This window comes from Taudactylus pleione, unplaced genomic scaffold, assembly GCF_031769625.1.
Source record: "Taudactylus pleione unplaced genomic scaffold, aTauple2 ptg000041l, whole genome shotgun sequence".
Lineage (NCBI taxonomy): Eukaryota > Metazoa > Chordata > Amphibia > Anura > Myobatrachidae > Taudactylus > Taudactylus pleione.
Genome location: NW_028284443.1, coordinates 32,789,958 through 32,808,701, shown reverse-complemented (window position 1 = coordinate 32,808,701; position 18,744 = coordinate 32,789,958). Strand labels below are relative to the sequence as shown.

Below are 18,744 nucleotides of genomic sequence, written 5' to 3'. Positions count from 1 at the left end.
ACACCAACTGCTTCTCATATCCGTCCGACAACGTAAAACTGTGTAAACATCAGTAACATTGACGCACATTGAGCAGTCATGCAGCATGTAAGTCAAGTCTGACCAGCAGCAAACACTGCAGCTCTGCTGACACCCAGATAGCTCTCGTGCTTTGAAGCAGTGGCTAATTTATGCACACCTGTGAAACAGCATTTGATCGGTCAGACGTGCCTATGTTTTAACCACCCCCCTCCCCGTTACTTACCCCAAACGCTTGCTACCAGTCACTCAGTTTACGAGTGGTTCCTCTGTACGAGTGTAATCTCAATGCAATCACAACGCGTGCGCAGTGCGGCTTTCGCGCATACACAATAGCAAACAAACAATCTATGTACATATGGGCTTTATGAAAATCTCTGAATCACTCCCATAGTGTATTGTAATACCAGATACGGGACTGCTTCAATTAATGAAAGAACAAGTGCTCTTTTTGTTTTCCCCCTCTCTGTTTGTGTGACTGACTGTCCATGTACTTCTTTTGAGAAAATGGTTCCAGGGCCTCTGACTTGCCTGTGTTTTTCTTTGTCTGTGGTGTAATTGATGCACATTACTCTCCTGTAAAAGATATCAAAGGTTCTTACTGATTCATTTAAAAATGAATATAACGTGGACAATGCAAAACATTTCTTTTTCTAATAGAGATGGATAGATCTATCTATCTATATATAGATAGATCTATCTGTGAAGTGAATTGGTCAGGTAGAGGGCACTAGGAAGAAAGGTCTTGGGATGGAGTGTGCAATGTTTAGGAGGTTTTTATATTGGATTAGAGCACCATCTGCTAATGTCGTGTCTTGGCTGATTCAAGTACGGATTGACTCATTTTATAATGTGTGAAACTAGCTGTTATAATGAGTGGCAATAATGTTATGTTGGGAATATTGTCGGGAGGTTTGGTAGTTTGTGTCTAGGTGTCTACTTAAATCCTAGACATGACCAAGAGGAATAATGTGCTGTTCTGCCACTTTTGTTGGTAACTAGTTTTTATATCCTAATTGTATGGAAAATATTTCTTAACATTTTCACCCAGCACCAGTTAGCTGGATGGTGAACTTTGGAACTGTAAAGTAGGTTGTGCTCTTCTCCAGAGCTCTAGATCAATGTGTGCTGAAGTGGAGCAGGATGCTAATGTCCGTTAGCTGTTCTCCGAGGAGTGTAACTTCTCTCACCGCCTTTAGGCTTTATTAGACTCTAGTTTACACAGAGGTGCCTCATCCTTTAATCCGGAATTTTCTTCAAGATGTTTAAGAATTAAGAGATGAATGTAAAGCGGCTGCTTTATCTGGTTGAAAATGCTGATTTCTGCCTATTTAAGAGAGTCTGCACATCTATGACTGCACCGCCCCCATCCATCTGCTTGCGAAAGCAGTCTTCAATAATCAGCACGCATTTGCACCAGCACTGTCCATGGTGCAAGAGATCCAACAGTGTGGACGTATCTCTGCACCTCTGAGTAGCTCGCAATTCTGTCGATGCGCTCACGGCTCGCCTCACAGCAAACTGGTTGGGTACGGGACACCGGCATCCCAACAAGGTTAGGATACCGACACTTGTCGGTAAGTATCCTGGCCCCGAATCTAACCCTTCCACACCACAGCCTAAACCTAACCCTGCCCCCCCCCCCCCCCCCCCTGAGCTATAACTCTTCACCCTTCAAATGGCATCATCCTTTCGCTGACTAGTCAAGCCTGTTTGCAGGCTTTTAAAGTTATGCTTTTAAATATTATTCGCTGATATGGGCTTATGATCAGTATCTTTAGCAGTCTGTTTAACAATGGGAAGGTTACATTGACTACAGGATTACAATTTGAGGCAAGTTTTTTCTTCAGGTGTGAAAAGTGTAGCCAAAGAGAAATTAAAACATCAGACTAAAGCTGGGTACACACCCTGCCGACCCGCCGAGCTATCTAACAATTGGTAAGCGCATACACACTTGCCAATCGTCCACCCAATGTGTGTGGCCAGAAGAGCACTTTGAATATTCCCGCTAACTTGTGACATCATATTCAATGGCTGCTGCAGCCGACCTATCGAGCTGTTAGCGGGTCCGGCTGTACACACAGCCAGATAAAACGATATATCATTCAGATGTGTTTCAAGCATTAGAAGAGGAAGATAGGTTTACAGCAAATACAACCTTTTGTGTTATATCTCCTGATGTATGGGGGCATAACAAGAGAAACTGAAAAGCTCTGAAATTTTATTTCATCCCCAAAAGACTGTGTACACCCCTTAGACAATAAAAGGACCATACAAATGTTGTGGTGATCATCCTGTAATAGAAGCCATTTTTCACACATCGATACCATCTGTTTTCCTTTTCTACCAGTATTGTAACACTTCTTCTTATTATTATTATTATTAGCATTTATTTATATGGCGCCACAAGTGTTCCGCAGCGCCTTACAAAGTACAAAAACAAATTGTATACAAGTGACTTACAGAACAATGCAATACAGGACATGGATAATATATATTGCTACATTAGTGACCATATCACCCAGATAAGCAACAGAGCATAAGCAACCAAGTGTTAGGTGCCCTAGTGGTGAGTAAGAAGTAAATGACACTATAGTAAGGAGAAGCACAAGAGGGTAGATGGCCCTGCTCGTGAGAGCTTACATTCTAAAAAGGTGGGGGAAGACAAACTGGGTTGACACAGATGGGGTAGATGGGGACGAATGAGCATGTAGCAAGGAGTTAGAATGATAGCTGGAAGGCTTTGATGAAGTAGTGGGTCTTGAGAGCCCGTTTGAAGGATTGCAAACAGGTGGAGAGTCTGATGCGGAGTGGGAGAGAGTTCCAGAGGTGGGGAGCAGTGCGGGCAAAATCTTGGAGGCGGGAGTGGGAGGAAGTAATCAGCTGGCATGAAAGGCGGCGTGCATTAGTTGAGCGAAGAGGGCGGAGAGGAGCGTGAAGGGAGATGAGATCAGAGATGTATATGGGAGAAGATTGGGTGAGGGCTTTGTGAGCGAGCGTGCGAACCTTAAATTGGATTCTGAAAGGGAAGGTGAGCCAGTGTAGGGCTTGTAGGAGAGGGGAGGCAGATACAGAATGTTTGGAGAGGAAGATAAGCCGTGCAGCAGCATTGAGGACAGACTGGAGAGGAGAGAGATGGGATTTGGGGAGGCCAGATAGGAGGAGGTTACAATAGTCCAATCTGGAGATGACCAGTGAGTGTATGAGGGTTTTAGTAGCATCCTGGGTGAGATAGGGTCTGATCTTAGAAATATTTTTGAGATGGAAACGACAGGACTGTGAAAGGTTCTGGATATGTGGTTTGAAGGAGAGGGATGAGTCCAGGATAACTCCAAGACAGCGCACCTTGGGACTAGATGAGATAGTTATTCCATCAATTGATAAAGAAATGGCGGGAAGTGCGGTTATGTTGGAGGTTGGGAAAATGATCAGCTCAGTCTTAGACATATTAAGCTTAAGAAATCGCTGGGACATCCAGGAAGAGACAGCAGAGAGACAGTTGGAGATACGAGTCAGAAGAGAGGGGGAGAGATCAGGGGAGGAAAGGTAGATTTGAGTATCATCAGCATAGAGATGATAATGGAGGTCAAAAGAGCTGATGAGTTCACCTAGAGAGGAAGTATAGAGGGAGAATAGGAGAGGACCAAGAACAGAACCTTGGGGAACACCTACTGTAAGAGGCTGTGGAGGGGAAGAGGAGTCGTGAGAGGAAACTGAAAAAGATCGGTCAGAGAGGTAGGATGACAGCCAGGAGAGGGCAGTTTCACGTAGACCAAGGGAGTGAAGGATATTCAGCAGGAGAGGGTGGTCCACAGTGTCAAAAGCAGCAGAGAGATCAAGGAGAATGAGAAGAGAGTAGTGGCCTTGGGATTTGGCAGCAAGGAGGTCATTGCTGACTTTTGTGAGGGCAGTTTCAGTGTAGTGGAGAGAACGTAAGCCAGACTGAAAAGGGTCAAGGAGGGAGTGGGAGGAAAGAAAAGTGGTAAGGCGGTTGTAGACAATCCGCTCAAGGAGTTTGGAGGCAAAGGGGAGGAGAGAGATGGGACGGTAGTTAGAAAGAAGGTTAGGATCAAGGGTAGGTTTTTTAAGAATGGGGGAGACAAGGGCATGTTTGAATGCAGAAGGAACAGTGCCTGATGAGAGGGAGAGGTTAATGAGGTGGGCAAGATGGGAGCAGGCTGAGAGAGAGAGGAAGCGGAGGAGGCGGGAGGGGATGGGATCAAGGGGGGAGGTGGAAGGGGGGGAGGACCGGATGAGGGCCATGACTTCCTCTCCAGATACAGGGGAGAAGGATGTTAGAGTTGGTAAAGTTGATGGGGAGGGGTGACTAGGGAAAGGAGGAGGTGGAGAGCTGGGGGACTGATTGGATATGATGCCCTGACGTATGGAATCAATTTTAGATGTAAAGTAGGTAGCAAAGTCAAGGGCAGTGAGCAAGGAGGGGAGACGAGGAGGGGGTGGGCGAAGGAGGGATTTGAAAGTAGTGAAGAGACGCTGGGGATTAGAGGACTGAGAGGAGATGAGGTTCTTAAAGTATGACTGTTTAGAGAGGGAGAGCGCAGCACTATAGGATGAGAGCATAAATTTGAAATGGAGAAAATCTGCCTTAGAGCGTGATCTTCTCCACTGTCGCTCGGCAGTTCGAGAACACTTTTGCAGGTATCTGGTGCATTTGGAATGCCAGGGTTGAGGAGTAGATCTGCGAGTGTGAATAGTGATCGCTGGGGCAACAGAGTCCAGAGCAGAAGTAAGGGAGGCATTGTATAGGGAGGCGGCTTGTTCAGGGCAGGAGAGAGAGAGGATAGGGGAGAGAAGTGAGTCAAGCAGGGAAGAAAAGGAACCTGTGTCGATAGTGTCAATGTTACGCTTAGTAATGGAGGCTTTTGGAGGTAGAGGAGGGGAAGGAGAGAGGGACAGGTTAAAAGAGAGAAGGTGATGGTCAGAAAGAGGGAATGGGGAATTGAGGTGGTCAGAAATATCACAACGGTGTGTGAATACCAGATCAAGCACATGGCCACTCACATGGGAGGGTGAGGAGGTCCATTGGGAGAGACCAAGTGACGATGTGAGGGAGAGGAGTTTGGAGGCAGAGGATTCTGTGGGGATATCAATTGGAATATTGAAGTCACCTAGGATAATGGAGGGAAGGTCTGAGGAGAGAAAGTGAGGGAGCCAGGAAGCAAAGTTGTCAAGGAACTTGGAGGGAGGGCCAGGGGGACGGTAAATGACAGCTACTTGGAGGTGTACTGGGTGGAAGAGGCGTATAGCATGGACTTCAAATGAAGAGAATGTGAGGGATGGTTCAGAGGGAATGGGTTGGTATGAGTAACCAGGGGATAGAAGGACCCCAACACCACCACCATGGCGACCCCCAGGTCGTGGGGTGTGGGAAAAGGTGAGGCCCCCAGAGGAGAGAGCTGCAGGAGAAGCGGTGTCAGAGGGTGAAATCCAGGTTTCAGTAATAGCTAGGAGATTCAGGGAGTTGGAGATGAAAAGGTCATGGGTTGGGACCAGTTTATTACAGACTGACCTGGCATTCCAGAGGGCACAGGATAGAGGGACAGAGTTTGTTGGAGAGATTTGAATGAGATTATCAGGGTTGCTATAGCGTGGGGGTGAGATTAATTTGGGGGACCGAGCTGAATAGAGTGTAGCGATGGTGCGGACTCCAGTGCTAGAAGGGGAGCCAGTAGAAGGTGGGCAGGAAGGGAAATTAATGATGTGTGGATGGATGTGGGGTAAAGTGACATGGAGAGGGGAGTGGGAGGAGGGATTAGCAGTGAGGTTGTAGGACCCCTGTGGAGTATAAGAGAATGAAAGTGGAGTAATGGGAGAAGATGGGGAGGAAGGTAAACAGAGGAGAGGAGATAAGGGGAAGAGGAAATGGAAGAGACAAGGGGGAAAGGATAAAGATGGAAGCAAGGGGCAGAACAAAAGATTAGGTAGACACTGAGTGAAGGTGGGATTTGAAGAAAACATGGTAATAGTAAGGATGATGTAAATAGGGGAAGAAAAGTTAAAAGTAGGAATGAAGACAGAATGTAGGAGAGAGCAGATTTCTAGAAACGCAAGTAATAGTGCAGTGTGGGAAAAGAGTCTGTACTGCAAAAGTTTATTATTGAGTATAAAAAAAAGTGGAGATTTGGTGGGAGCAGAAATTAAATAGTAAAATATACAGTGGTAGGAGCTAGATATAAGACTTAGAAAAAGAGCTAAGGTAAAAGTACATTATTATAGAGGAAAACTGACATAACACAGATAAGTATGCATTAGGATTATATGTAAAGCACAGAGCCAGCAGCAATAGTAGCAAGGGAGGCACCAGGTTTATGCAGCCACCAGACAGGGAGTTCAATAATGAAAGTCCTGGTTATGTGTCCACAGGAGCTAGTAGTATGGAGACTGTGAACTCACAATTGTTCATTCCACTTTGTCCAATTAATTAGGTTGTTGATTGTAGTTTGGTGGGTGGTGGTTTGAACTTAAACCACTTCAGCAACCAAGTTAGAATTTAAATGGTGTATATATGAACGTAGTGTTTGTATATAAAACCACCCTGAATCCCAGGACATTTTAGGGATTGCCAGTTGTCATAGACCACATTGATGCAGTTTCACCAGCTGGTCTATAGGTATACTGTATATTGGTCCTTTGTGGGCAGGTCACATTCCAACCTCATTATCTGTACTTTAGTATGCAGTTCCCACACAAATTGCTCCTTATTTTTGTTTTCTTCCCCAGAAGACCTTAAAATTCCTGAAATTAACACTAGTATACTTATTTCAACGCACACGGCAAGCAGACTATCTATCCAAAATGGCAGAGTTGCTGTTTTGAAAAATAAAAAAAATTAAATTACAAGACAGTGAACTAAAATCTCTACTAATATTTCTATACTGCATGTTGATACTGTCTAGTGATCATCAGAAAATAAGGGACCTTCTTTTTTTTGATAGAGGGGACTTTCCTCTTTCATATGAGGGTGCCCCTAATGTCATTGAAGCATTGTATGGAAGTAACGCCTTACGGGTGTCTTTGATTTTCTGTAGAATCTCTCATGACATCATCTCAACGTTTATTGAATACAATTTTGGAGGATTCCACTCTTTAAAACCTCATTTAAAACCTTATATTCTTGTGGTACATGGCATATACTCAAAATGCTTTTGTACAACATACAGATGTGTCCACATACATCTATCCTCCCGTGCGCTACAAGTCGTGTTACACAACGTGTGAGTGCCGTGAGACTCTAGAGCGGAGCGTCTATTTTCGTGCGGCTTTTTACCTTCATTTGCGTCGTCTTATAGCACAGAGATGCAAATAGAGCGCACAAGCAGCTTCTGCTGTGTGCGGCTGGGTGTATCTACATGCGAAATGCTACATTAGTTTCACAACCGCTGACGCTAATGTAGCATTTTGCATGCAGATACTCCCGCAGTCACACACCAGAACATAGGGCATGCCACATATCATTTTAATCAGTAGAAGCTGATTGCCCGTTCTATTTGCATCACTATGCGATTAAGATACATTTGAAGGTAAAAAGACGCTCGCTGCTATCGAGTCACGCCATGGCAAGACACGACTTGAACGGCTGTTTAACGCGCAAGGAGGCTAGATGTATGTGGACACATCTGTAGAATTAATTATTTTATACAGTAGCTAATATTGTAAATTTTACAAACATTGGTCTATTTAATTAGGGGTGAGTCTACTCGCCCAGTGTGTAAGTGCACACATATATGTGACCCTTGCGGTTGCCTTGGACTTGTGGATTTATGTACACAAGCCCATAGGGCTGCGTACAAAAATCCATGAGTCCGGAATGAGAAGGTGGCAAGAAGGTGCCTTTGCAACAGCACTTTGCACCGCTCACCCTAAATGAATAAACAATGTTTATTTCTTTACAGACTCTGAGCAATGTTAATGTGTCATATTGACCCTCATATTTTTTGGCGTCCCGATGGCAGCTATTCAATTGTTTGCCGATTGTGCACGACTGCATGATTTCTATCTGCGGCCTCTTGAGGTGGCGAGCAGAAATCTGTGAAGTCAGCTGTTTGGGTGCCCATACTGCCATTTGCGAGAAGTGCGATAAGTAACGCAGTTGTTCCCAAACAGCAAAACTATTGAATTGCTACTTATCGCTGCCCAAAAAACAATTGAATTCACCCCTAAGTGCAGCCTTCTGCTGAATATACTTATTTGTCAGCTTCTCTATTCATTAGAAGGTTTGATACATCTCCCCTCTGCCCTTTAGGTTATTAAATGAAAATGGACTAAACTGTCTAAATTGCTCTGGTAACCTTTTTGTCTTTTGTCTTTTTTTTTTTAGTGCAGAAGAAGAGAGTGAAATGTGTCTGATACAACAGAAGAGGGAAGGAATGAAACATCTGAGGTTTTCCTCTGCTGTTGGAATGATTGAATGGTACGCTATTTTGTAACGTAGTAGTATTTGCTTTTCAAATGACTGGTTATTTCCTTATACATAAATTCCTTAAGAACCATTAATTATCTGTTAAATGCTAGATTCCACCTCTAGTTTTCTTTTACTTTATGTGCATTCTTTCAAATATATATGTAAAAATGACGAGCCATAACAAACCCCTCACCCACCACTTGTTTGCTGAAGATTGCAGACCAGAATAATGCCGGATTAGGTCACTTGCTGCTAATTCATATTTACCTTAAGTACAGTTCACCAGTTTGCACCTGATTTAGCTAAATATCCTGTAACACTTCAATGAAGCCACGCTGGATGTTTATAAAAGTGCATTTAAGATGGCTATTGGCTTGGCCATCTGTTTTCTTTTAGAGCTCTAATGAAGCAGTATGATCAAATTCTCAATTAGTGTTCAGTCGGTACTGAATGGGTACAGGGAGGACAGGTGCAACTTAGATGCTCCACCATCAGTAGTGATTCCTGTGCTTGCGTACTTTCCTTGAATTTTAATTTGCGAATTGTGTACTAATTACTTAAAATTTATATTTTTGTCTCAAAATAATTAGTATACAGTAGAAGATTAAGATGTATATTTTAAGAAAGTCACATGGTGCAGCTATCACAAAGTCTGTGGAGCATCCAATGGGTGTATTTGTTGCGATTTGAGGATAGTTTTTTATAGACACATCTGTAGCGCACACATATTCCACAGTGTTTTATAGAGAATATGTAGTCATTCACAGCAGTCCAGTTGGACTTACAATCTATATTCCCTACCACATGTACACACACAATACACAAGGTCATTTTTGCCAGAAGCCAATTAACGTACGAGTATGTTTTTGGATTGGGTGAGGAAACCGGAGTACCCATGCAAGCACGTAGAAGAATGTACAGGCTCGGGCCTTAGTGGGAATCAAACCCAAGACCTCAATGCTATGAGGCAACAAGCTATTTATTGTGCCACTTTGCTGTCCCAACATGTAGTAGAAACCTAGACTATCACTTCCCTGAATCTATCTGATTCATACTTGATACTAAATTTCTTACAATCATCACCCTCATCCTTCCTTTACATATGTTCTGAGACATTGACCGTTTAGCATGAATGTTGAACACCCATGCAAAATGCATCAGTCTTGTTCTGTTGAGAGTAAACCAGGAGAGCTTTTTCTTGTTTTTGCAAAAAAAAAATCCCTTCTGTTCTGCACTCAGCCCAACAAGACTGTCTTTTGCATGGGTGTTCAACATGCATGCTAATATGTCAATGTCTTACAGAATGTATATGGCCCACACTGCACAATAAAACTCCAGATACACACTTGCTTTGTCTGCCCATGCTATCCTCTTCACCATTAATGGAGAATTGTCTCTACTGGTGCTGTGCTCTATCAAAATGTTCCACACTGGGGGAAAAAAATAAAGGAGAATTCCTATATTTTTCCAGTTTTGCATCTTTTTAGAAGTAATATGTGTTTGTTCCTAGACCATAACTGCTTTAGGTCCTGAGTAAAATGCACATTAGACCCTTATTTCACTCCCTTTATGCAATGTATGTATTCCAGTGTTTATCAAAAAGCATCCTATCTCCTCCACAACATTAAAAAAAAAAATGTATGGGTAGCATATGAAATAATGTAGCGAATGGGGGATGTCTGGGTGGTGGCCAATAGGATACCCTATTCCTGCAGCCTAAGGTGGTGAGAAAAGGGATACCCATCCAACCCCCATAGATTAGCAGGAATAAGGAGAGATATCTCTGGCACTGGAGGAGGAATCTGTATGTAAAGCCGGCTGTCGGGATGCCTCCTGTCAATACAGGAGGGTATAGCAACAATCTTGTGTAATGTAATATTTATTTACATTTATACTTAGTCACTCTTTTGGTCTTTCCCACTTTATAATAAAGCTCACTGTGTGAGTAAAAGGTTGATTATATTAGTTGAAGCTGACACAATTATCAGGACAGACCCAGAACACTGTATAGCTCTCCTTTTAGGAGCGTGAGACACTGTCTAGTCACAGCACTGTGACACATTTTTATCAGGTTATATAACCAAGATTGTTGCTATACCTTCCTCCAGTGCTGAAGATATTTCATTATTTTTTTTTTTGCTAGAATATGAAATGAGTTATACTTATGAGTTTGTTTGATCAAGTTTTAACTTCAGTTGAAATCTCGATTGCTAGTTTTTAATAATTTATACAAGGAATGTACTTTAGTTACTCCTTTTTACATTTATACATATGCTTTATGTGCATTAACTTAAGTTTGAATGTTTAATATTGTTGCATAAAACGCCTAGACAGGACAGGATGCTCATTTAGAACTACTTGTCCATTGACTATAAGATGAAGTATTTAAACATTGGTATTCTGTGCTTTCATTTACATAACATTTGTATTTTTATTTATAACTTGAATGTTTTTCTCCTCTAGCAACTCTATATCTGCTGAAATGCTCATCCATCCACCACCTTCATTGGATGAATATATTTTTACCAGAAGTCACTTTTCTATTATTAACAAAGGTACCTACATATAAAGCAAGATATTGTGCATTTTAGCTAAGGATATTATCATGACCAGTAGAGATTGCCATCACCTACAGCAGTGGTTCCCAAACTTTTTTTGAACCACGATACCCTACAGTATCAGCACTGTTTTCAAGGCACCCCGAGGCCAAAGTTTGTTATTGAGAAATTCAGAAAACAATTTAGTGAAGTAGTAAAGTGAAGTAAATTGTGCTTACCTGTCATCCTTAGGTTTGGTTATATAGTGGCAGACAGGTTTGTACTTCTGTTTGTGCACATATTTACATTACATTGACCATAAAGAATTTGATTTGGTGCTAGACCACCAACCTGAGGCACCCCTGCAAGTGTCCCAAGACACCCCAGGGTGCCGCCGCACACAGTTTGGGAACCACTGACCTACAGGATTGACAGAATACACCCTTATGGATGGTCTAGACTTAAGCATAATTGAGGCATTAGCCACTGTTCCTGTCTATTTTGATTACTGCTCACTATAAATTTGCAATTAAACAATTGACCTGATAGCCCACTCTGTGGTGAAGGTATGAGAAGCTAGACTGGTTTGCAAGATTTCGACATTCTTTTAGGTTTCGCTCCTGTGAAAACCTTAAACGTTTTACATTTAAAATAACAAATTATTTAAAAGGCACATGTTGAATAACTCTAAATGAAGAAAAAAATCATACTAAACATTTTTTTTACAGATTTTTAAAAACTATTTCAGATCTGTTCGGCAAAAAAAAAAAATATTGGCATGTATTTTATTTTTTTTAAACCTTACATACAAAATAATGTATAATACAAAACCCACAAAGTAAAAGTATAGAAATGGTGCTGACAGCATAAATAAAATGCCAAATTGAATTTTGTGTGCTCATGGTGAATTGGTCCAAATGAGTGGTGCAACAAGTCGTTTGCATGAAGATGAAATCCTGACCGATAGGATATTGCTGTCTGAGTGTAGATTAGTTTTTGAAAACTGGTTGTGGGGAATGTACATAAATATTACCTCTAGTTCTGGCTAGAACTCCAGACTTTGCATCCAAGACGGCCTGAATTCTGTGTGGTATGGATTTAGCAAAGTTCTTAAAACAGTCATTAGAGATTCTGGTCCATGTCGACATGGCATAACACATTTACTTTAGATTTGTCAGATGCACCTTCATGCTGAAAATCTCTCAATCACCACATATCAAAGATTCTGTATTGGCTTGAGATATGGTGACTTTGGAGTACACTGAACTCGGTCAGGTTTATGGAGCCAGCTTGAGATGACATGCGCTTTTTTCATCTGGCAAGTTATCCTACTAGAATATGGGTAGACTGTGGCCATAAAGAAATACATATGGTCACCAATACTACCCAGGTAGTCTGTGGCATTTAAACAATGTTAATTTGCAAATATGGGGCCTAATGTGTGCAAAGAAAATAGTCTCCATACTATTCCACCACCAGCCTCAACTGTTGACACAAGGCAATATGGATTTGTGTGTGATCTGAACAACTGAACCTCTTGACAGTTTCTACCTGTTTTTATGCATTGCATTATTGCCACATAATTGCTTGATTAGATATTTGCATTAACCAGCAAGTGTATCCAATAAGTGGCCATAAACACATTTTATATAAAATGTATTTATAATTGGGCCTTGGGGGGAAAAGCAATAATTATAAAGATGAGAAGTTAAGTGCTTGATAGTTACCTGACAACATAACATATAAGAGAGTATTAAACAAAATCCTAAAATGATCGGAGCACTCAAAAAAGTTGAGTAAAGCATAAGGTGCCTACAGCCAACGTTTATAAAGTTGTAAGCACAGTGATGCATTCAGTATTGTGCATGTTTAAGGCAAAAACATAGCTGAGCTACTGAAAATAAATACAAGCTGGTAATTGGTAGCAATAGTGCTACTTCTATGAGAATAGAACAAAATACCACAGCAGCCAGGTATTTGAGATTGCCAGTCATTGATTTCTGCTTCCGCCAATGTTTACCAAGCACCAACAATAATAACACTGGACCATAGATGTCAACTACATCAGTGGGACAGATCATATAAAGCAGTAGAATAGTTGTAACTAAAAGCTTGGACACCAAAGGCAGTATTGGACTACTTAAAGGTACAGTATGGCAGGTCACTGTGTGGGATAAACAGACATGGAGGCAGAATTACAACTGTGAGAAGGAAATTGTCCATTCATGCCTTGCTCCAGCCAGTGTCCTCATATTGTTTAAGTCAGGGATGGGGAAACCTCAGGCCTGGGGAGCCGTATAAGGCCCGCGGAATCATCCTCTGGATGCTTCAGGCATTGATCTTTTTAATATATCCACTCTCCCATGGTTCCTCACCCCATCAGTTATCACCAATACCTTAACAATATATAGATGTTATCATTCTGTAGGATAATGCAGTATTACTTTTAATGTTCTCTAGGCCATCAGGGGCCCAAATTACAGGCTCAGCTTCACCCCTGCCAACTTGTCTTCCATAATCCCCCACTAGGAAAAAATGAGCCCAAGCCTCAATAAGTCAGAAAGGTTGAGAGTCCAAAAGTCCTGGTGCTCTAAGTAAATATAAATTTAAATATCTTATCTAAAAATATCCATACCACGAAACCCACAAATGGACTGCGCTGAGGATCGTCAACCAATAATAAATGTATATTTATGTTTGATAGAATTAGCAATAGGCTACAAAAGGCTTCCTCAGTATCGCTTATTTATTTCAATAAAATAATATAAAAGTACAACATACGAACAGCATAATATATTCAAAATGTATCATCACATCAGGAACCGATAAATATCTCTCATATTGGTATACACAATTGAATAATAAAATCAACAATTACTAAAAAATAGAAACAAGGTCACTTTAAGAGAGATACAATCCTATAAGTATCCACTCGATGACTGCAAGCTTGTAAAGATTGTATAACTTAGTATTTAGTTGTTCACCCATATAATGGAAATAATCCACAAATGCAGTTTGATGCTCCCTCGTGTCCAGCAATAATAAAATGGCAAATACACAGTCACTAATCACTCAAAGCCATTATTGTTAGATGATTCGAGTGAAATCATCTAACAATAATGGCTTTGAGCGATTAGTGACTGTGTATTTGCCATTTTATTATTGCTGGACACGAGGGAGCATCAACCTGCATTTGTGGATTATTCCCATTATATGGGTGAACAACTAAACACTTAAGCTGGCCACACATCTAAAGATTATCTGTCCAACCAGCCAACTGACCAACCGTCCAACTTGTCTGTCCAACTAAAACGCTTTAGCTGGCCACACACTAGAACAACTTACTTCCAACCAGCCAACTTATTGATTGGTTGGAATGAAAATCTGGTAAGGAATGGGAGTAAATGATTTTCAGAAATTTACTCCTAAATGCCAGAAAACAGATGAAAATGGTCGTCAGACAAGTTTGTTAAATGTTTGATTTAAACTATTTGTTTATACAACAGTTTTGGTCCATTTTTCAGCGTCTGGGAGCAAGTTGCTGATTGTATTCCTTACCAGATTTTCATTCCAACCAATCTACTAGTTGGCTGGTTGGACAGATAATCTTTAGATGTGTGGCCAGCTTTTCCCACACATCTAACCAACTTTTCATCCAACCAGGCAACCTGCCAACTTTTTCAACAGACCAGCAAACTTCTGTCCAACTTATGATGTCACAGAAGTAGGCGGATACTGCCTGCCTACCTCTGCATGTTTTGAATAAATACATTGAACACACACACACATACATATATATATTTACACACACACGTCTGTGTGTGTGTGTGTGTGTATGTATAGATATATATATATATATATATATATATAATCAATTGTATTTCTTAATGAAAAGAAAGAAAGCACTCTCCAGATTTTCAGCAACATTAATCAACTTTTAATACCAATGTAATTTGGCCAGCCAACGTTTCGGTCCAACATGGACCTTTGTCAAGGCATTGGGTTTCTAGACATCATAGTAACTGCAAGGGAGTACATATAAACAACGTCAGCATGCAAAGTCTAACAGGCCCTTCAATCATACATGTGTATAAATGCCATAAGCTCTGTGTTTATAAATGGATCATGAGAGCAGTGTTCAGCCATATAATGAAAATGATCTAGCACGAAGGCTGTCCGTGCCGGCAGATATAACCATAAAGTATATGTCTATTTGTAAATCACACACACATGCTGATCTTGGGTGAATCCTGCTATGTATACATCATATACCTGCATAATATACAGTGACTGTGTATTATGCATATACCTGCACAATACACTGTGACTGACACTGTAGAAAAAACACACCAGAAAGTACATGAAACATAATATATATAAGTAATAAAAAATACAAAATATTGAAAAACTAGCACACGCCACATATCCGATCATGCTGAAATAACCATAGGTGAGTGACAGCGTGGTGAGTCTATGTAAAAAATGTCTAAAGGCAAGCCATAGCTGTGTCCTACCTGTGTGCTGGTCTGTCAAGGGATCAGCTGGTGCAAGCGCTGTGTCAGACTCAAGGGTTTATATACCCCGTGACGGGAAGTGCGTCAGCGCTGCCGGAAAACCGGAAGCGTGCGTGTGCGATATAGTTCACTGTATTACAAGTGCCTGTGTGCCCAATAGTGGTGTTTGCTAGGTTCTAAGGACTTGTATATGAACTTATATGTAGCTGCAGGAATACAAATCTAAAGCAGCATGGCACAACAGGAAGTGGGGCTAGCAGTGTAACAGGAAGTGGGGCAGAATGTCCAGTGCTGTCGGCCATCTTGAAGGAGGAATGGCAGAGATAACTGGCAGCTATTAAGATCGTAGTAAGATAGAAGCTGTGGATAAAACAATCATGTATATAAAGAGGACAATGATGTCAAAACAGCATACATGGTGATACATGAGGGTCCATATGTCATGGTATGCGATATCAGGCAATCATAGATCATACACAAATAGAATAGCTAATAAAAATGTTAAAAAAGTAAAAGGACCTGGGCCTGAGGGTACTCTATACATACTGGTAGTCATGTATAGAGTACCCTCAGGCCCCATAGTCCCAGGTCCTTCCTCATACTCATATGTTCCCAATAGCTGGTTTATGTATTATTTTTTATTTATATTTTAATTTTTTTCCATTTTTATTAGCTATTCTATTTATGTATGATCTATGATTGCCTGCATTGCCTGATATCGCATACCATGACATATGGACCATCATGTATCACCATGTATGCTGTTTTGACATCATTGTCATATATATATATATATATATATATATATATATATATATATATATATATATTCCTAAAATAGTAGTATTAAACTGTGTATAATACCTATATAGAATCCTGGATTTTCCAGGGAGAATTTAATATTGTATGTCATTGAACAATTCAATATAGGTATTATACACAGTTTAATACTACTATTTTAGTTTTATTTGGGACATTTAGGAACTGAGCACTATAACATTTTAAATATTTATTTTTCATATTATCTTGGTTTTGGATTTTGCTATGTTTATTATACCACATATGTGGCTATTATATTAATAATAAAGGTTAAGTTTTAGATTATTTTTGTAGGGTCTAGTGCACTCATTCATGGGAATCTTTTTTTCTTTTTTCTGTTATTTATTACTTATGTATCTCAGAGTGGCACCCCTTTCCCTTGATAATATACTCTATATAGAGTTTAACACTACTAAGGGTTATATATATATATATATATATATATATATATTTTCCTGGTGCGAATGTCTCACCCTTTCTTGTATACGAGGTGGTGGTTGATTTTTTTCTGTATTTACTTTTGCAGTAGGTAGTTCTTCTCAGCATAGTGGAGCCCACACAAGACAAACAGAATTACAAGACTATCAGTGTTTCTTCTTCAGGTTCCATGGGGATAATGTGGTTGGAGTGATCCAGGCATGAAACAGTTAAAACTTTCAGCTTCCAGGATGCCTCTGGTCCTCCTCCACATATACCCCACCACAGGCATTCAGTTGTTCGTTTGGTGTAGCAGGATTCAGAGGCACTGTTGTAACTGTACTGCTCAGGCAGTTCTAAGCTTTTATTTTATGTTTTATTTTATTTTATATGTTTTTGAGTTAGCAGTGCTGAGTATCTGAATTAAAACACATGCACTGCGACTCCTTCTACCTCTGCCAGGCTGCAACACCAGTAACATCTCTGGTGATTTCGTCATGTCACTGTAGAGCTTGCTAGCAGCGATGCTGGGGCACAGACTGCAACCGAACGCACGGAGAGGTCAGGTAAGGCGATTGCTCGCTTACGGGGAATCGCGCGTGGCATTCCTTGCTTCCAGAGACTTGCCAAAAGCCATTGCAGTGAGGGCCCAGAGCGTCCGTGTCCTCATTAAACCACCGGGGCCTTATCGTCTGATGCCACGGATCGGACTTTTGTCCAGGAATGATGATGTTCGTCCATGCAAGATGACGTTTTGCCTCTTTCTGAGTTCCGTTTTTTTGGAGGGAAAAATCAGAACTCAACGTGCAAACTCGAACCTATCCGAGCCTGCACATCCCTAGTTGTTGTTCCTACCTATTTTTGGTTCAGAAACTGAATGAGTCATCACCCTATTCTAAATCTAAAATCCTCAAGCTTATCCTTGTTACCCAAGTTTCGTATGGTAACTCTTCAGTCAATTATTTTGGCAATGGAGCCTTGGGATTGTATGGTTTCCCTGGACATTCAGGATGCGTATCTGCATATGCCTATTACACCATCCCACCAACAACTTCTACGGTTTGCTGTCCTGCAACAACATTACCAATTTCAGGCACTAGCCTTTGGTCTATCAATGGCCCCTCGGGTCTTTACTAAAATAATGGCAGTTATGACGGCCTACCTCAGGCATCAGGGAATCAGAATACTATCCTATATGTTTTACTACACCATCTCCAACTGACCATTGCCTGTCTACAGAAGCCCGGCTGGATCATCAATTGGAAGAAATCCTCTTTCTCCAAAACAGCAGGTAGTACATCTGGGGGCACTTCTGGATTCTCAGGCACAAAGGGTATTCCTGCCAGATGATGAGATTGTGGCCTGATCATTGCAAATCCTACGCAAGCTCACTCCAGAGGGCTTTTTTCCTTGTCCTTCTCATTCTGGTTTTCAAATCGGGTACTTCTCACCATGGTTGCCAGTTTTCGCGGGTGGGGGGCAGTGACTGGTCATCACACCTTTCAGGGAAGATGGACAAATCAGGAAAGTCATCCGCCCCCATAAACATTCTGGAGCTTCGAGCAGTATACAAAATACTCATTGTGGCACAGGACCTGCAGGGCAGGCCGGTCCAGATCCAATTTGACAATGCGACCACAGTAGCCTATCTCAATCATCAGGAAGCACGCAGTGTCATATGCAGCCGTGAGGGAAGTGACAAACATTCTGATTTGGATTGAATGTCCTCTTCAAACGATCTCCGCAATATTCATCTCGGGAGTCCTCAATTGGGAAGCGGACTTCCTAAGTCGACAGGACATACACCCCGGAGAATGGTCTCTCCACCTGGGGGTTTTTCAACTCTTGGCGAACAAATGGTACCTACCAGATAGACCTCATGGCATCATGTCACAACCACAAGATCCCCAGGTACGGGTCCAGGACCAGAGATCCCTCAGCAGCCTTCGTGGACGCACTAGCAGTAAGGTGGGACTTCAAGCTTGCGTATCTCTTTTCTCCGATTTCCCTTCTCCCA

The 18,744-nt window shown here is 41.4% G+C and overlaps 1 protein-coding gene across 2 annotated transcripts in view; it reads left to right on the top strand.

Annotated features, from left to right (window-relative positions):
- Positions 1–18,744, top strand: part of SCAF11 (SR-related CTD associated factor 11) — a 92,545-nt gene that overhangs the window by 51,872 nt on the left and 21,929 nt on the right. For both annotated transcript variants that reach the window (XM_088458082.1, XM_088458073.1), the window contains exons 9-10: positions 8,357–8,449; positions 10,904–10,995. In XM_088458082.1, coding sequence (XP_088314208.1) covers positions 8,357–8,449; positions 10,904–10,995 — 185 coding nt within the window. The remainder of the gene's footprint in view (positions 1–8,356; positions 8,450–10,903; positions 10,996–18,744) is intronic.